Consider the following 20,424-nt stretch of genomic DNA (forward strand, 5'->3'; position numbering starts at 1 on the left):
TGAACCCTTCCGTGTGACCTTGGAAAGAAACCTGCTCGAACCACTTAAGTCTCAGTGAAGGGCAGAAGCTCCTTTCATGAACCACTCCAAATATATCCCTAAACTCTCCGAATCTGGCCCTTAGGAAGCAAATGGGATAGATTTGAGGGAACATGGGCAAATTCATGGGATTTCCAGGCTAGTGCTAGTATTCTGAATCAAACACACATGCCTCTACCCTTGGCCCACAGGGGTCACACCACAAACTGCAACCCTTCCTCAACTGTCTCCGATTCCTAGTGTCCTAGGAATTATGTTGCCTTTTGTTAAATCCTCAACCAAAAAACTGGAACGACACAGTAAAAAAAATACCAAAAACAAAAACAAACAAAGGCAAAAGCCACAACCTGATCAATGTTAGGAAAGATGTCAGTGCCTTTTATTAAATGAGAATTAGATTATAGACAGTGGATTTATTTAAAAGTAAACAGCGGAAGACATGTATACAGAAAAATAAAACCACTTACCTTCAACAACAACAACAAAAAAGTTTTCAAAATTGGAAATCACTGATAATGAAGACCAGAATATGTTCTCCAAACTGAGCGTTTGATGGCCATTCTATATTATATTATGTTCTTACACAGACTCATTACTGATACATTAACTAAATACTAACTCATGTCCAAAAGCCACAAAAGCATATGCCAAAATCTATTTGAAATGCCTCATACTTTATTTTTTTTAACTAAGGCCATAATAATGCCTCATTGATTTTGCACTGTGGTTTTATCTGTCACACTTGCCGTTTACCCCTTTCCTTCTCCATAACAGTGTTTTTACTTTTTTTTAAGCTACTAAATTATCCCAGATTAATATCCAATAATTTATAGCTCTAATATAATTTGGAAAGGAATACCTCTAAAAGTGAGTAGGAAGTCTTGACTAGACCTCACGAAAGGCGCAGTAATAAATGTCTTATCATTGGCGGGGGTTACTGTTCCCCGGAGAAGACAAGAAAAACCTGCCTGGGAAAGCCACCCACATGCACGGGGACACCCCACCTTCCGGACAAGTGTACACAGCTGTGCGTCTCTCCGAGTGTGTGATCGATCCCATCTCAGGAGCAGGACACGTGAGACAATGTGTCCCTGCTTCACACGTCTCTGATGTCAGTGGAAAGAAGCCGTAGCATTTGCAGTCTCCCCCTCCCCCGCTTCCTTTCTCTGGTCCACCCTTTGGCTTCGTCCTGAGGCTGAGGCATTGCCAGGACATACATCCAGCCATAACAAAGCTCTGAGGAGCAGGAGAGCATTTCTTCCCAGGGCTATCTCCAGTGAGAAAACACTGTTTCCAGAAACCTCCCAGTAAGACTTCCCTTCGCATCTTATTGGGCAGAAGTGAGTCATGTTCCCAAACTAATTGCTGGTGAGAGGAACAGAGTAACCGTGATCAGACTGGACTGATCCTCTGAGCAAAGAGGTGGGGGGGGGGCAGTGAGGTGGCGGGAAGGGGATTAACACGTATGCGCGCACTTCCCTTCACACTGGCTGCCCAGCGAAGAGCAAGCATTTTCACTAGGGAGACATGGGACTGTGCGTCTTTGATCTGCCATTTCCTTTACTCACAAAGAATCCGTTTGGTTGATTTTTATTTTTAATGTAAAGATTGAGATTTGCTACTTCAGCAAATTGAGTTTCTGCATATCTGAAACAGATTAAGTTCATTATTTCTAAACCAGGTTACCATGGTTTCATATCACTTAGCAAGCTTGCCTCGGACACCAGTAGCTCTCTTTTTTTTTTTTTTTTTAAAGATTTTATTTATTTATTCGACAGAGATAGAGACAGCCAGCGAGAGAGGGAACACAAGCAGGGGGAGTGGGAGAGGAAGAAGCAGGCTCATAGCAGAGGAGCCTGATGTGGGGCTCGATCCCAGAACGCCGGGATCACGCCCTGAGCCGAAGGCAGACGCTTAACCACTGTGCCACCCAGGCGCCCCCAGTAGCTCTAACTCTTTACACCTGGAATGCTCATCGCTTGTCTGCCTGGTGCATGGGGTGCCTACCAGCAGCTCGTGAACATGGCTTCAAGTCTCCCCATGCAGGGCCTCACAGACCTCTCCTTGGTGGGGGGAAAGTACGACGTGGGCCTCTACCTTTTCACGGCCCACGGTTACCACTGATGGCTCAAGAGAACATGATTCAGAGCCATCATGACTGTCCCTCATTTCCACCACTTCCAATCCAAAACAAAGCACACATTTTGTAATGCACGCAAAATCCGTTATTCTGTATTGAACACAGAAAACACAGTAAAGAGAAGGCAGTACTCTTTGAAGATTCTTTTTTGATGTTGCTTATATAAATATTTTTTTCTCATATAACACGAAAAAAAATAACACACTAATGGGAGTCCAAAGCATTATTACACCATCGAGAGGCAGTTGGTTTTCAGATAGCTTCGCAAAGTAACATCTGCAGGGGGACACAACACCTGTCATAACGAGCACATTCCCGTCACCGCCAACTCTGGGTACACATTGCCAAAAGTGATATATCAAAGCAACTACAGGTCGTCATTTAAACACCTGTTAGAAATCAAGGGCACCTTCAATCTTTGTAAGCTCACCTATCAAATTATCTGCACTCAAAAGCCCTACACAGGCGATGAGGGCCTATCTGACTGCATACAGCAGGTCTGAACAATGGGTAATTATTTATGGGGACATTTATAAAGGGTGTCATCCTCGAGGAAGTGTGGCAATTCCCCTAAGCGAGTAATAACAACATACTCATGCTGAATTTTCAAGAAACAAAATAAATATCACCTGTCATTTGGATGAGTCACTGCTATTTCAACTTGAAAGTTACACTTAAAAACAAAACAACCCACAAGATTATATGCTTGCAGCCAAGTCCACTATCTAGTGGCAAACAGCCAAAGTCCTGGAATTACTGCAAATGGTAGAATTACATTCATAAAACATCAGAGTCCCCAGTAGAGCAGTGAAGTTCTCACTCAGGGGCCTCTTAGAGGAGAGATGCTACTAGGGAACATAATCTGTTTTCAACAAAAAGTGCCTCAAACAGCCCATTTTGTCTATTCAAGAAGGCTTCTGCATAACCTCCAGCTCTCCTTGTCGCTGTCCCTAGACAGCCTCTCTTCATTCCATTCACTAGCTGCTCTCCACTGCAAAGTTCCTTCTTGAGGGAAGCCAGACAATGAGCTACAATTCCCTCTCTACAGCCTCCACAATAAAGGCACGATCAGAGCTCCCTGAAACATTCTTGCCAGCACCTCCGTGTGATGGCAAAATAGAAGACTCGATCTAAAATGTGCAAGAAGGGCAGCTCTTGGTGGTAACAATCAGCACGTTACATTGAGCTTCCATAGGTCCACTAGATCGTGGTTATTTTCCAATGGTTCTAATGATATTAGAAGAAATAACAACAACAACAAAACCCCGAAGTATTTGCTGGGAACTTTGAGGAAGCAAATCACCACAACACGAATCACTGACCACGAAACCTGCCTCCTGCCCCCTGGGTGAGGTGACAGGGGATAATTTCACACCAACGGCTCAAAGATGCAGCCCCATCTTACAGGGTCTCACCAGGGCAGTTGGCCATCATTTCAGAGCCATGTGGGGAGCTTTAAAAAAAAAAAAAAAAAAAGCCCAAATCTCCTTCCCCCTGTGCCCAGAGCTCGTGTTTTGGCCCAGGAATGACTGTGGTCAATAGGTCTAGGAAGAGACATCGTTTGGAACATCCTGGAACTTGGAAGGCCATTTTAGTTAAAGACACATGGCGGACTCGGGGTGGGGGAGGGGAAGGAAAGGGAGCAGAGTGACAGAGACCCAGTCTACTCTGAGTCATTGCTCCAGAACACGGGACAGTCAGTACATGGGCATCACTGTCACCCACACTTGTGCTGGAAAACCAGCTAACACACTGAGCCCCTCCATCAGACACTCCCTTTAACACTGCATATTTCAACACCTTAATCAGCATTAAGACTTTTGAGCCTGGCACTATTATTATGCCTGTTTTATGTATGAGGAAGCAGAGACACAGAAATGTTAAGAGCTAATTCAACATGATAGAACCAATGTGGGGCCGAGCTGGGATCTAAACACAGGTCATCTGGCTCAGGATCAACGCTTCTAGCAAAAACATACTGCAGTGCAAAACCTTCCCGCTTTCACTGTATTTGAAATACAAGACCATTCTACAAGTTAAGGAAGACTATTCGAAAACAAATGAGGGACATTAAGATGATTATGACATTGTGTGATGGTTGAAAGCACCAGAAATGGTATAGCGAGTTCACTCAAAAAGCGGAAGGGAGATTAATGCATCCCTCGTTTACTCAGCAAGTACTAACCGAACACCTCTTTTGTGTGTGGTACTCAGCATGATAAGACAAATAGGACACCGTCTGTGTCCTTAAGGGCTCATACCCTGTAGAAGTGTGAGAACAAGAAATTATTGGAACATATGCAAGAGATTATTCATCATTTGTCCTCCTAGAAACTTGCAGAAATTAAAGCGTTTGTGATCTGGTGTGTACGGTCTTTTTTTTCTCTTCTTTTTTTTTAACCACTGTCAAAATAAGTATACTCGTATATTATGAGGTATTTGGGCCTCCGTTTCCCTCGAAGCCCCCAAGCTTATGAAAGCCAGCTAAAACCCTTCTGTGCTCTGACCCACAGCTTGTTTTCTGAGGGGACACCCGTGCTTGGCAGCCGTGGCTTCCAAATGTGGGGTTTTTTTTTTAAGATTTTATTTATTTATTTGACAGAGAGAGAGAGAGACAGTCAGCGAGAGAGGGACACAAGCAGGGGGAGTGGGAGAGGAAGAAGCAGGCTCCCAGCGGAGGAGCCTGATGTGGGGCTCGATCCCAGAACACCGGGATCACGCCCTGAGCAGAAGGCAGACGCTTTAACCACTGTGCCACCCAGGTGCCCCCCAAATGTGGTTTTAAAACACAGCCACCTGTGAAAAGCCATCCAGGTGGTGATTTACCTTAAAAGAAAAATTTTGCTGAGGATAATGATACTTTGAGCAACAAAAATGACAGAAGGACTAGAATAAATGAAAAAACTTAGGAGAAAAAGAACTCTCATATATGTTTTCCATAGGACTAGGATTCATCTTCAGGACTCTATGCCTGACAATATTAAGCAAGCAACAGAAAACAAATTAAAATTGGTCATAACATGTTATATTTCTCCCTCTGAAAAGATGGGAAAAATACGTCTCCTTGCCATTAATGTACATAATATAAGATCATAGAGGTCATGAAATTGCTTATCTGGATTATCAAAATAAAAGAGGTTCAACAAATTTATAAACATATATTTAAAGTAATAATTCTAAAAAAGATAGTTTCTCACTGATTTGCAGAGTGACTTTTCCCACTAAAAATGGGTACTAAATCAAAAAAACCTGGATTGGTACTTATCGTTCTGAGATTCTATAATTCAATTATTGAATTATTTGTTTTCAGTATTTAAGAGGTGTTTTACTGTGTCTTTTGCAACCAGTGACTTGAATGTTCATCTTAAAAATCCTTGCTGTTGACTTAGTCTCTCACTGCTCTGTTTTCAGAGAAGGATTTATTCTGTCTCCACCTTGGTGTTTTTGTTTTTTAATGGCTGTTAGAATTCACTCATTATTTCCAGGAATCGTAGACTGAATAGTTCGGAACAACCTCCCCACGGTGAATAATCAGTAAAGCTGACAAGATACAAGCAAACAACCACACATCAGCTATCTGAAGGCACAGATGAGCTGACGAGACAGTGAATCACAGAAGGGACACCTTCAGAGGTGAACCAGCGTCTGAAAGCCATTTTCCCCAGGGGATAGCTGGCCTCACAGAGTTAGAAGCCTGACTTCAAATCATCTCAATTCCTGGTAAGAAGATAAATCAAAAATAACCAGGCATATTAGAGGAACACATGACTGTAAGCAAAGAGAAACAACAGACTACAAAGACAGAAACCATTTATCTGGTAGAGACTTCAAAATAAATACGTTTATTGGGCTCAAAGAAATAAGAGACAAGATTAATAATTTTGGCAGAGGACTAGAAAGGATAAAAAAAATCCAAATAGAATTATGAGAACTGAAAAATACAATAAATGGAATTTAAAAACTAAATATATAAGTTTACCATCAGAACAGACATATAAAGAGGGAAAGGTAGAATGGAAAAGAAATCAACAGAAAATATCCAGTATAAAATCAAGAGATACATAGGAACAGAAATATAGAAAAGCCATGAGGCAAGGTGCCTGGATGGCTTAGTCAGTTAAGCGTCTGACTTTTGGTTTCAGCTCAGGTCATGGTCTCAGGGTCCTGAGATCAAACCCCACATCGGGCTCCACACTGGACATGGACCCTGCTTGGGATTCTCTCTTTCCTTCTCTTTCTGCCCCCCCCCCCCCACCCCTTGCTCGCACGCACACTCTCTCTCTCAAAAAAATAAATAAAAATAAAATAAAAACAGGAGAGGACCTAAATAGACATTTCTCCAAACAAAACATCAGACGACCAACAGACACATGAAAAGATGCTCAACATCACGGATAATCAAGGAAATGCAGATTAAAACCACAATGAGACATCACCTCACATCTGTCAGAATGGCTAGAATCAAAAAGACAAGAAATAACAAGTGTTGGCAAAGATGTAGAGAAAAAGGAACACTTATGCACTGTTGGTGGGACTATCACTGTGGAAAACAGTACGGAGTTTCCTCAAAAAATTAAAAATAAAAACACCATAAGATTCAGTAATTCCACTACTGGGTATTTACCTGAAGAACACAAAAACACTAACTCAAAAAGATATACGCACCCCTAGGTTTACTGCAGCGTTATTTACGATAGTCAAGATAGGGAAACAACCCACGTGTCCCTGATAGATGAATGTACAAGGAAGATATGGTATAGATATATAAACAATGGAATATTACTCAGGCATAAAAAAAGAATGAGATCCTCTCATTTGCGATGACATGGATGGAGCTAGAGGGTGTGATGCTGATTGAAATAAGTCAGAGAAAGACAAAAACCCATGATTTCACTCATATGTGGAATCTAAAAGACAAAACTAATCTAATGAACAAACAAAAGCAGAAACAGACCCATAAATACAGAGTACAAACAGGTGGAAGGATGGGCAAAATGGGCGAAGGGGAGTGGGAGATACAGGCTTCCTGCTACGGAATCAATAAGTCAGGGGGCTGAAAGGTACAGCACAGGGAATATAGTCTCATGGTAACGAGTATGGTGACAGGTGGTAGCTATGCTCGTGGTGAGCACAGCGTAATGCAGATAGTTGTCAAATCACCATGTTGTACACCTGAAACCAAAGGTTCAGAGAAATAAACACTGTGTGTCAACTATTCTTCGATTAAAAAAAGACCAAAATATAAATTTTTTAAAATAATGTAAAAAAAATAAATATTTTCAAAACAAAAGTGAAGACAAATATGAGCAAGTGACAGAACTAAATTTACTAAACGCTTTGTTCCTGAGCCCGTCAGCTGAAGACATGTATACACTATTCTGTATTGTTTTCCCTTTTGACCACTTACCTGTTTTATTAATATCCATGACTGCGATGCCGCCTTACACTCCCCACCTGTGCAGCATCTATCACTCAATGCATACAGTCACACAGCCCCTGTTCTCCCATTTTAGGGGCCCTTGGAGGCGAGAGCTTCGTAAGAACGAAGGGACGACGCTCCCATCCGGGATGCACGTCCCTAACCCACGTTCTCCCACAGACCCAGTTTAGGGTGATCATCAGGCAGAAGCCAGGCAAGGTCAAACGCCTGAAATACTAACTTCCAAGTTAAACCACATGCTTTGTGATCAGGCAGGGTAAAGGATGTTTACGGTTGTAAGTAATCAGTGTCTACTGGGCACTTTTTTTTTTTTTTAAATACGGGCGTAAGACCAAGAAAGAGATGAGTCGGTACAACTGTATCCTAAGAAAATGCCCATGGGAGGGTGAAAAGTGGCTAAGTAATATCATAAAGTGTGGCCATCTAAAGTAGGGGTGTGTATGGACTGCCACGGACTGCTTCAGAAGGAGCAGGGCAGAAACAGTAGTGCATCAGCCGAGTAAATGTGGAAGGTGTTTACTTCTGCCCGAAGGAAGAAGGTGAAGAGGCCACCCAGCAATTAGGAAGAAGACGAGGACACAGGGAAGCAAACATAAGCACAGCCAGAAGGTCACTAGCTTCGTACAAAGGGGCAGTCGCGGGAGGCGCTGCGCTGGGGCAGGTGCAGGGATGCTCGTGAGAGCCGGAGTGCAGGAAGCCAGCTGCCTACACGCATGTGAAGGGGACTGTGGGGATCTCACCCTGCAGATCTACCACTCTACCTGACCGGTGATTCCTTCCATTTGGGGAGTCCTTTCTTGCTTTCTTTTCTGAGACAAACCGGAATACATCGGTAAAGAAATCAAAGTTTCTACCACTTACAACAGACTTTCATGGAATCTGTCATTTTAAATGTCTCTAACCACAGCCAATATAAGGAAGGTGTCACTGTTCCTCTTCCTCAGGTAGCATCCGCCACGCGTGTTTGCCCGGACGACCGGGATGCCCCAGTGCCTTCTCTGTGGTATCCTTGCTTCCTGTCAGATTTTTCCTTGTTTTTCAGGACTGTTTTCCCATCGTGTGGAAATCAGGCTTCACTATCTTATGCTTTCCCGGCCTCGTAGGAATGAGGCATAAGATAATGAGTGGCTAATTTTAAATTTAAGCCATGAGGGCAGATGTGGAAGAACCAAAAAATGTTAAACCCTCCTGACATTATTCAAGTAAGCGTGCTGCGTGATGAGAGCAGAGCTAGCCTCAAAAGCTGAAGCACAAAGCACCGGGTACCTTTCACTCCAATGGCTTGAAATCAAACCTTCGTTAGCTCGCAAATGAACAAGGTTTGGGTTCTTCCCCTCCTGCCTAGTGACTGTTTATTCAGATAACAAAACAACAATTGTTGGCACAGCAGACACCCTCTACTTGAGAGAAGCTGTTGGCGTTTTTATAGCAAGAAGTGAGTTGGCAAATAGTAACTCTCTGTCCTGAATGTGACCGATACTCTCAGTTTTACTGTCAGAGTTTTCCAACATCCACCCATAATTAATTTTTTCAATAAAATACAAGCTGGACAGACTAGTTTAAGTGACATTCACCCAGAGTCGAACATTACGATGGAGTGGTATTGGAAAGTTTAAAATAGTATTTTCACACACCAACCTTTTGGGCTTTCCCTCTTTTCTTCGATTCCTTAAGAGGTCTGATGAGGTCCTTACAGGTTTCTAAAGAGCCATCTAAAACATCATGCCTTGTGGGTCCATCTTTAACACCTGAAATCCAAGAGGATTTGAAGATTAGTTAGATCTTTATACGGACTGAATACTAATGCAACTTAAGCAAAATAAAAATTAATTTATGCATATCGGTTAGATAAAAGTACTAGTCCTTTTAAATAAACACTGCATACTTGCTCTGTGAGGTCTGTTTAGAACGTTCAGTTTATTCCACTACAATGTCCCCAGCAATTCACCTAACTGAAGGGTCAGAAACCATTTTTGCCTGTCAGGTGACAATGTACCAGCGTAGCTACAATATTCCATTTGTCCAGTGGATAATGCAAGAAAATCTACACCCATAACTTAGGCCCTATTCCATCTCCAATTTTTAGATTTTTACATAATGATCAAAAACAATCTCAGAGAAAGCAGTTCTATGTTAGAGGAAATAAGTAATCTTAGCTTTGGGGTCAGATTTACTCTAGAAAACAGTCTTCACTATAGTACAAAGCTTTCCATTTCAATCTACAAGTGATAGATGATTCTATTCCCCACAAATTTCCACCTCAGACCAGCACCTTGCCATGAAGACATACAAACCAAAAAGAAGATACTCTTCAAGTGAAATGTGGTTTCATTAGATGCTTAACAGTATAGAAATCCTATGTAACCCACAATGAAGTGCGAAATGTCTACTTCGAATTGTTACATCTTTATACCGTTCTCCTCCTCTCTCTTTCCTCGCAAAATAGTTGCCTATTATATGACTTAGTTGGTATTTTGAAGAAAGACTAAGAACACCAGCCATCACTTACATGGTCTCAACAGAATCATGCATAAAAGGCAAATAGCAGCCTAGGGACACTCATGTCCCAGGCACAACGAAGAGATGGTGAGCCATTCCACGCCACCATCAAGATCATCCAACTAGTGGGTCACTGAGGCTCTTATCAACAATGTCTAATAATCAGGGTTTGTCCACCAGAGATGCAGAGATGACAAACACTGATCCTGCTCTTAGGGAGTTTACAACCCAGTAGACAGTGTAGACATCGAAAGTGAATCAATACAAGGCAAAAATATACTACGTGCCATCAGAAACTAAAAATCACACGAGAATGACCGCTTTGCAAATACTTCAGATAAAACGATTTGCTCTAATAAAAGATACGATATATTTTGGAGGGCCTGATTTGAAAGTTTTAACTCTTCTTTCAAAAATGGGACTCCAGTTAAGTGAAAACAAATTGCACAACAACGGTTAAATATTTTCTTGAATTCAAACGACTTGTTATTTGCAGCTTGGACTCTAAAAGTCTGTTAAGGTCAGGATCTGAATGACCTTATACTAAACCCTAATACTAAGTCCCTTTTGGAGATACTCAAACCAATCCCATGCTGACCCCACTATCTCCTCGGTGATCTTTTATATTTGAGGTATATTCCACTTCTCTCCCTGCAAGCTAACCACAGACCTCACTGAGGAGATGGGCTACTGGACACGGACTCCACGATTGACAGTTTGTTCCAAGATCCAGCTACGCTAGGTTTCTTTTACTCATTTTGAAGGTAAGAGTATCTATCTATCTATGCATTACTTTCCACTACATTCCACAATCACTGTGAACTTCTAACTTCTAGGACAGGATATGGATACATTTCTCATCTTTAAGGTTTAAGATTATAAGTAATTAGACTATTAGAATTAATTGCACCCACCATTCATTTTTTTTAAAAAATCTAAATGTTTACTCAAAGCAAGAGGATATAAAAATAAGAAAAGGAGAGGACTACAGATAAAATTTGGAATCCAGTGTACTCTTGTTAATGCACCATGAGTAAGTTCCCTGCTTGCTAGTGTGTTTATGTCAACAAAGATTGCTACAGCCCCTGCCTCAGTTCTAGTGGAGAACAATAGGTTGTGAAGCATTTTGTAAACATAAAGATCTAAAAAACGTGTCATAACCTTTTAAAACTTAAGACTAATATTACTAATGACATTTTCACATTTTTCTCACATAATGTAATCACAAAATGATACAAGTACAGATGTTCCTCAGCTTAAGAAGAGGTTATGTCCAGATAAATGCATTCATTCTAAGTTGAAAATCCTGGAAGTCGAAATGCACTTAATACGCCTAACCTACTGAGCTTCATAGCTTAGCCTAGCCTAGCTTAACTGTGCTCAGAACACTTACAAGGGCTACATTTAGGCAATGTTACCTAACACACCGCCTATTTTGTAATTAATGTTGACTGTCTCATGTAATTTAACAAATACTGTACTGAAAGTGACAAACAGAATGGTTGTATGAGGAGAGGATGATTGTCTGTGTCGGTTATTAACTGTCAAGGTTGCGTGGTTGCCTGGGAGCTACGGCGCCCCACTGCTGCCCAGCATCTCAAGATAGTATGGAAAGAGCATATACACACATATCCGTGTGGTATATACCGCATATCACCAGCCCCAGGAAAGATGGAAATTCAAAATTCCAAGTACAGTTTCTACTGAGCGCATGTTGCTCTCGCACAATAGTGAAGTCAAAAAATTATGAAGTGGAATCATCACGACCTGGGAACCCCCTGTCTGAGTTACGTGGTTTTTTAAAACAGCATCTTGCAAACTCAGCTATGGCAATTTGCTACTATGTTTTCTTTAAGGATGTTTCAGTAAACCACAAGCAGCTGAAAATGCAAAGTAACCGTAAAAGCTAGTAGGAGAGAGCAGCCAGATTTTATTCCTTGCCACTGGCCTGCAACAAGTATTTCCTCCCCATCTTCCTGCTCGCCCACCTCTGATGACTCTTGCTGTTTGCTCAAGCCTGCAGTTTCTCAAGGTGGTTATCAGCTCTCCTCTCACTCCAAAGGGTGCTCTCAAAATGTCCCACAAAATCATTCACTACTCAACACTCCCAACTCCATGTCTATTGCCAAGAGTTATGTCCCGGCAAGGGTATCACTTGATAGATATCACTTGATATATCCAACTACCTAACAGACCTCCATCTTGAATGTCTCGGAGAAATTTCAACCAACACACTCCTGCTCCCTGTTTGATGAATGTTCTCAGCCATCTACGGGTCAAGCCTGAAAATCCTAGACTCCTATCTCTTCCTTCATTGTCATTCCAACTTCATGAAACAAGTGATTTCCTTGGTTTTCAAAAAACGATCAAATACAGAGAGAAGAGACCCTCACAGCCCCAGAACTTTGACCGTTAAGTTACACTGCCTGAGATTTCATCAATTAAAAATCTGTTTGTGTTAACAATATCATCATATACAAATACATCCAGGAAGGTTGGCAAGTGAACTCGTTCACTTCTTAGTGTGAATTAGTTACATCACTACCTCTGTTCACCCAACAGGGATGAGCAGAGTTAAGAGGTGGTTTTGATACTAAGTGACTCTTGGAGGCAGAACCAGGCTAAGGCAGCGTAAGGACATAGGTAAGTGCTAGGAAAGGGAGAGAGAGAGAAGGAAAAATGGGGAGAGACTTAAGAAATGTCGTTAAGACAACCTTGGTCCATGTCAGTGTTCTGCTCAGGGCAGAGTAAGAAATACACTCTTATTTTCAACACCTATCCTCTCACGTATCCTCCTTTCCTGCTTCCAAGACATAGAATTAAGACTCACACTAGTACTAATAATACATCTAAACACTTAGTATTCATTGGTACAAAACACTCTGCAAGATCAACTGTATCAACGATAAAAAGTCTTCTGAAGGCTAATTTAAGAATCTGTATATTTAAAATGTACAAGTATATTCCAAAATTTTAACAATATTCCACCAGGAAATTTCTTCTGCGTCCCTAAAATCTGAATAATGAGTTATTTAAGAACAACGAAGAATGTAAAATCTTAGGACTGTGGAAAGGGCCTTAAGACACCTAGGAGAAATCCTTTCCATATATACTTTTGGGATTTTAAATACATGCAAGTTATTCATGTGTTCTATGCAAACAAAACTCAGCTAACCACAGGAATACATTCATCTAATAAAATATCAAGTTCACTTTATGAATACAAAAATAAATCTAATTATGATCATCAAAAGATGTGGAATCTTTTCCTTTAATCACTGTAGAGACCATTAAAATGTGATTTCAATATGTAAACTTGTCTTCATACTATATAACTTTTACCATTGGGAGTAATTTCTTCATCTTCCAAATTCCCTGATACCTGCATATGAATTATATCGTGTCTTTTCTACCTAAGCTCTGTTAAGGGAAAGGGTTAGAGCTTCACATCAACCTTATCTCCCCTTGTATTGATCCCAATACCTTGGACATTGTAGGTGAATAGCAAACACGTTAACGAATAAATGAAATAGATGAACAAATATATCAAATAATGAATAGGTTGTAACCCTTCCTTGTAGCCAGCCTTCCTGTGAAGGCTGACCAACCCACACTGAGCTGTTGGATTGCTTACCTCCAGTGAGTAGACTGGCGGGTTGTGGGGAAGAGGGTTGAGATAAGTACTCTTCTTAATACAACACGTGTATCACTTGAACTTTCAAAAGCTGCAATCATTATTCTTCAATTTAAAATATTTAAGAAATACATGTATAGTATGCCTAGTTACTTGGTACAATAGTAACTCACACGTTTCCTTGAAGAAATAGTCAGAATATGCAAAACATGGAATAAGAGTATCTAAATGCCTATGACTGGATAGGCTTTAGTTCTTAATAAATATATATGAAATATTTTTTTAAGATTTATTTATTTGACAGAGAGAGAGAGCACAAGCAGGGGGAGTGGCAGAGGGAGAGGGAGAAGCAGACTCCCCACTGAGCAGGGAGCCCTACGTGGGGCAGGATCCCAGGACCCCAAGATCATGACCCGAGCCAAAGGCAGACGCTTAACCTACTGAGCCACCCAGGCGCCCCTATACTGAGCCATATTAATCATTCTCTAAGCAGACTAGTACTATTCATCATGCTTTTTCCTGCAAAGCCAGGATGAAGCCTCATAATGCTTCCCAACCCAGAGCTACAGGCAGTGACCACTGACCAAGGGAAGTCAGCACACACACCATGTGTTCTATCACAGGATGAACACACTAAGACAGAACAACATCATATCGTGAAGGCTATAGGTAATTTAAAATATGTACTTCAGCACAGACAATAGGATACGAATATGTGTGCTAATTCACCTCCATCCAAAACACCCGCTCCGGGAGTGATCAGCTAACAGGTTAACAAATACTACACTCGAGAGACAACTCCTAGAAATCCTTCTGCCCTGTTATTAGATGTTTTGCTAACTGGCAAAATGGATCAAAGAAATGAGCTATAATTGGTGATGTCACCAGTTTGTTAATCAGCATAATGGATGCCAGAAATGTTTCTCCAGTTCAATTCATGGATTCAAGAAAACTGGATTGGCTGATATTTTACAGGGGATCCCTCTCCCCATGCAGGAATAACCCAGCAGGAGCTGCAGCTGGTAACCCTGGGGCTGGCATCCAAGTCTTGATCCCTAAACGGCCCTATGAGAAACCGCAGGGTCAAAGGATATCTGGTGGCCTGAAGCTGTCAAGTTTACAGAAATTTAACCGTAGAATTTTGTCTGTGGCTAGTACACCTTTCAGGTAAGGTACGGAGGGTTCACCTGAAGGGCAAGACCTGGGACTTCAGCGCAGAGGTCTGTATTGTGGATAGTTCTCCATCTGCTTGCCAGTAGATGTTTAATGTCTGTGCCTGAGACTAGAAGAGTCTAGTCTAACTTCATCAATCTCTAATAATTGGTGACTACTCCCTATGAAAAAGAATCTAATAGTTGGCCATGCCCAAACTGCTGAGATACGGCCCATGTCTGTACTGACATGTAAAATTTTATCAAGAACAGCCAAGAAGAAAGTTGTCTAATAAACCAATGGACAAGGTGAGGACGTGGCTATGAAAAGGATTTCCCTGTGCTTTTGCCAATGGCCCCACTGGAACCACCTCAGCCACCTGTGTTCTTGAGAAACAAGCAGGAGCCAACTGTGTGCTGATTCAGCATGACCAGTCAGCTTTTACCTACTCGGCAATTAAAATCCATCTCAGGAGGCCGTCTGAAGGGCTCCGGTGAGCTGTGCCATGGGTGGTGGAAAGCCATCTCAACAGATACGTAGTAGCATCAAGCAGCTTCATACACTTTCTGTCCTGTGGTGTCAGAGGTTCAAACAAGAAGCGAGATCTCCACCCCCATGCAAATGTGATGTGGACATATTTCTTGCACTCAAGCTACTGTTCCAGGTTTTCTAGGCCTGCAGGCAAGAACATCCACGCAACTGCACAGCTGAGGAGTTTCCAACTGACCTTCACTGGAAGTGATTCATCCGCAATGTGAGGACACACTGAAAGCCACATATAAAGTGAAGAATCTAACAGACTTCCATAAATGGCTTCTACGCAATGAACGTGCTTGATGAAAACCACCTGCCTATGGGTTGAGAGCAGTATTTGGCAGTACCTATCTGTGTGAAAAGGAATTTTCAAAAGGAAAACACATAAAATCTTATTGTACATCTGCCTCAGTGAAAGTTTGCCATCAATTTTGATGATGGGAACACTCAATTTGAACCCCAATTAAGTGAAAAGTTATTCCTCTACTAAAAATAGAATTCTGTTCTCATTAGACATATTACAACAACAAAAAAAACTGCACTCAAGTTTGAGTTGTGTCAATAAAAATTTTGTAAAAATGTCTTTTTTTCTCTTTAGGTAGGTACCTACATATCTTGATTTTGCCTCCTGGTTCACAAAGCCTGAAATAGTTACTATCTGATTCATTACAGAAAATATTCATTGACCCCTGAAGTGGATTATATTAAAAAATGAAGTAGATCTATTACTCTATTGATTCCGATATGGAAATAGCTGACATTTTGAAAAAGCAAATCGTAGGGGGTGCCTGGGTGGCTAGTCAGGTATGCGTCCGGCTCTTGATCTCAGTGTTGTGAGATGGAGCCCTGTGTCAGGCTCCATGCCTAGCATGGACTGCTTAAGGTTCTCTCTCTCTCCCCCTCTCCCTCTGCCCCTAATCCCTGACTCAGGCTTTCTCCCAAAAATAAATTAGCAAATCTTAGTAAGATACTATAATCCTGCATATGCAATAAAACCCCCTTGAAACATCTACTTGCACTTCTCGCGCGCGCGCGCGCACACACACACACACACACACACACACACACACACACACAGTGCCTGGAAGGAAACACAGTGAACCGCTGGCAGCATTGTTTCTAGCAGACACTCTGACCAACGGTTCATTCCCCATGAAGCATCCAGGGTGACATGTACCACAGAAATCAGATCTGGCGACTCCCCTGTGTAAAACCCCCAGGGGCTTCTCATCACACTTAAAAACAGAACCAAACCACTCCAAGTCTTGTCAGCTACTCGAGCCCTGGGATGTGGCTCCCGGTTGCCTAATTCATTTCTTCCCAGCCTTCCCTCAGCCCAGGGACATGCAGCCTCACTGGGCTCTGTGCGGTTCCTGCAAGCATTTTCTACCTCAGGACACTTGTACTCATGGTTTCCTCAGGCTGAAATGTGATGCAAGCCATCACAGGGCTCCCTCCTCTCCGGGGCCAGGCCTGAGATCTAAGGTCGCCTAACTGCCTGCACGGCTGTGGTTCTGCGTGTCCCACGGCTCGCGGACTGACATCGTGTTCACCTCACCTACTGCGCCTTCCTCACTAGGTGTGACCTCTGTGAGGGACACACACTGTTCCCTCCTCTGGCATCTCCCAGCAAGTTAGACGGGTGCCCAGGACACAACACATGTGTCAGGGGAACCAACAGAAGGAGGTAAGCGAGCAGGAGGACAGGAAAAGTTCCTCTTTTTAGCAACTTCTGTTACAGTGAGCATATATTTGCATATTATTTATAAATGAGAGAAGTTTAAAAAGAAAAAAATTACTGTGTAATGTGATTTCAGAGATTGAAGAAAAATTAACAGTTTCTCCCCTTCTCCGTTCTTCTCATATTTATTAGTGGATCTCTCTGCAACTTGTTCTTGTGACCTTAACGGCAATGAGTACAAGTGAACTGAAAACAGAAACCGGAAAAAAGACTTTTATTTCAACACAGGAGACTGGAGGTGCCGCTTGATGTACAGAGTGTTTTTAGCGCTCCACAATTCCAGCCCTTACAGACTGTCTAAAGGAAGCTGCAGGCTGTACGCTTCTGTCTGTGGTAGACTCCCAGGCAGAGGTGGGAGTCAGAGACAATTTAAAACATCAGGGGGTCTTGACTCCGTCACTCTAAAACAAAGGGATCAGATTGAGGCTAGACGATACTTAAGTCTCTCCTGCCCTAAAATGCGATCATCTTCCACCTCTGTGGAATGACATAAAACAAGGCGACTCTAAAAGATATCTTTATCTTAGACCACACAGAACGTCTGTTCCATCTCTGAGTAAAATTTAGTGACCGTAGGGCCCTGGCTGCACCCCACTGTGTGATAGACCCCATTATGTGAAGCTGAAATCTATTCTCCTGGAAGGCCCAGTGCCAGCCCCCATAGTCCTCCACGCGCCCCAGACCCCAGGGGACTGTGCACATGGGGCTGAGTCCTAGAACATCCTGCTTCCAAGGAGAACCGCACTCTTTCTTAACAGCACTGGGGTTACAGGGTGCACCACACTGTCTGAAACCAGCCTTTTTTTTTCACTTAATTTATATTTGCATGCCATTAAATATTATTCAGAGGCTTTAAAAATAAACAAGATAAAAACTGAGAAAAATGAGAATGTAAGCTTTAAGAACAGGATATTCTTAACTACCAAAACACTTCTATATATCTACTGACTTATACTAACCTTAAAGTCAACATGATTTTAAAATAAATATTTTGCAAACACATACTAAGCCTAACCCAACATAAAATATAGTTTGTCAAATTTTATATATTTTCAGAAAGCTAGGATATAAAAAATAAGGTTAAAAACACACGAAATTAATTCTTTTGTGAGACTATTTTGGGGAATTTATACCCAAGGAAAAGATATACATCAGTGATTATTTCCACACCCATAACTTTCCCATCTTGAAAAGGGCAGTTAAAATCACGGAGACAGCAGACAAATAATGAGAAATAAAGTTGGTCTTATGAACATTTTAGCCTAATCTTTAGGTAAAGATGGTTAAAGTTCAAGATTTCATCACTTTTGACTGCTGACATTAATTTGTGCTTGTCATCAAAGTGTGAAGTGTTTTCTACTGTTGCCACTTTTGATACAATTACTACAATTACAGAATTCATTACGAGATGGTCACAATTAAATTACACACAGGAGAAAATTTACTTAAGTGATACGCTTAAAGCAAAATAAATAGAAGCCAAACAAGGCCTGTTACAATGAACTTCTTACCCTGAGCAAAAATGTTTTTCTTTATAACTAACATTGCCCAAAGTTTCATCAAAATAAATACTGATAATGTACTTCCACATTTCCTTTTTTGTTCCTTCTCTTTTCTTGATGGAACCAATGCCTACACCACCTTAATTTCCCTTCTAAAATAGCCTCAAATCTTCTAGCAGAATGCCCCAGTGTACATCACGTTATTACAAGGCTCCAGAGACAAGGAAGTGTCCTCTCTAGTCAACTACTCACAGTAGGCATCCCTCACTCTTGGAACCTACATGAAAAGACTTGGGAGGGATGTATTCCTAACAGCAGATTTGACCCAAGCACCTAGAAATTCCAGAGGATGGTAAGCTACCTATCCCTAAAGAATGCATCATTGGAAAATATCACACACACGCACATTCTTTAAAATTAAAAAGAGGAAAAAAGAAACTATTTTAATTATGGAAAGGTGGTGATGACGTGACAAGACGGACACACCAGCACATATTCCTACAACAAAGGTACTTGTAAAGGAGATTCACATACTTCCATCGTGTCTGCTGGCTGAGTGTTCCCTTTCTTCTGCAGCTTTGTCCACAGTACGATCACCCACAAAATCAAGCTCATAATCACGCTGCATTTCAGCACCCGAGGACTTCCACGTTCCAGAAGTGCTATCTTCCTTCTGCACACTTCTCACGTCCAGCAATCCTGTCATTTCCACGCTGCTTCGTTCCAGAGGAGGGAAATCGCCTCCAAGTCGAGGGAAATCGCCTCCAAGTCCCTCCCCTCCACACCCCTGTGACAGAGCCGGTTCATCATCCATATCTGTGCATGGGCCTGCTCTTCTCTGAGCACCAGCCTGCTGACAATGGCCTGGGGTTCCTTCAGCGGCACACACTCCCTCAGAGGTCAGGCAACCCCACACCGCGTCTGCTGTGTCCTGTGTAGGTTTCTGAAGACTGGAGCTAGTTTTTGCTGTTACATCGGTCATGTTGACCAACCTGCGATTTTTACCAATGCAGGAAAAGTCAGCCATCTGCATTATGTTTCTCCTCTCCCTCTGAGAAAGACCTCCCCTGCAGCTGAACTGAGCAAGGCCTGCGGATGGCTCAAGTCCAGGAAGAAGAGCCTCTGAACTCCTTTCCCTGAGATTATCAGGTGAAAAATAATCATCGTAGGAAGACACCCCGCAGCCGGGAGCCTCGACAGCAGGCCTGGCCAGGAGCTGCAGGCGGCGTCCCAACTTCCACAGCTGCCCCTTCGGCCCAGCAGGCTTCCCACCGCACCTCTTCTTCTTCAGTCTTTCTTTGGGGGGTGCATTCACCCTCTCAGACGTTCTTTTTTTCCTTGCTGAGGAGCTCTCAGATCGTGAATGTCCTGAAGGGCAGCGTTTGGTTGCAGATAACAGAGGGGACAAGCTGTGTTTCTCGTCAGACATCATCCTGGTTTCTCCCTCGGACTGCTGCTTGTCCAGGGTGACAACCACACCCACAGCATCTCCCCACCGGCCAGTCTCTTCTTTGGAAAGACTATCCATGGGTTTCTGAGGAGTTAACGGACTGAGGTAACCAGGAGATCTTGTCTTCAGTACAGGTGATGAAACACACACATCACTTTTAATTTCATCCACAATTCCTCCCAGTTTCCCTTCCTGACTTCCACATCTCACATTTCCACAGAGATTGTCAAAAGATGAGTGCAGATCACCAGCAAAGGATTCATCTGGAAAGTATTAATGAAGAATTAACTACT

General features: G+C 42.2%; 1 protein-coding gene across 4 annotated transcripts in view; it reads right to left on the bottom strand.

The window, feature by feature from the left end:
* The window catches only part of MCPH1 (microcephalin 1), a 242,014-nt gene that overhangs the window by 176,596 nt on the left and 44,994 nt on the right, over window positions 1–20,424 (bottom strand). For all 4 annotated transcript variants that reach the window (XR_015721989.1, XR_015721988.1, XM_087856471.1 and 1 more), the window contains exons 8-9: window positions 19,216–20,394; window positions 9,258–9,367 (exon numbers count right to left, since the gene is read on the bottom strand). Coding sequence is in view for 2 of the 4 variants with exons in the window: in XM_087856471.1 (XP_087712597.1) it covers window positions 9,258–9,367; window positions 19,216–20,394 (1,289 nt within the window). In the remaining 2 variants the exon portion in view is untranslated. The remainder of the gene's footprint in view (window positions 1–9,257; window positions 9,368–19,215; window positions 20,395–20,424) is intronic.

Source organism: Ursus americanus, chromosome 27 (assembly GCF_024610735.1).
Source record: "Ursus americanus isolate L20-20 chromosome 27, mUrsAme1.1.p, whole genome shotgun sequence".
Taxonomy (NCBI): domain Eukaryota; kingdom Metazoa; phylum Chordata; class Mammalia; order Carnivora; family Ursidae; genus Ursus; species Ursus americanus.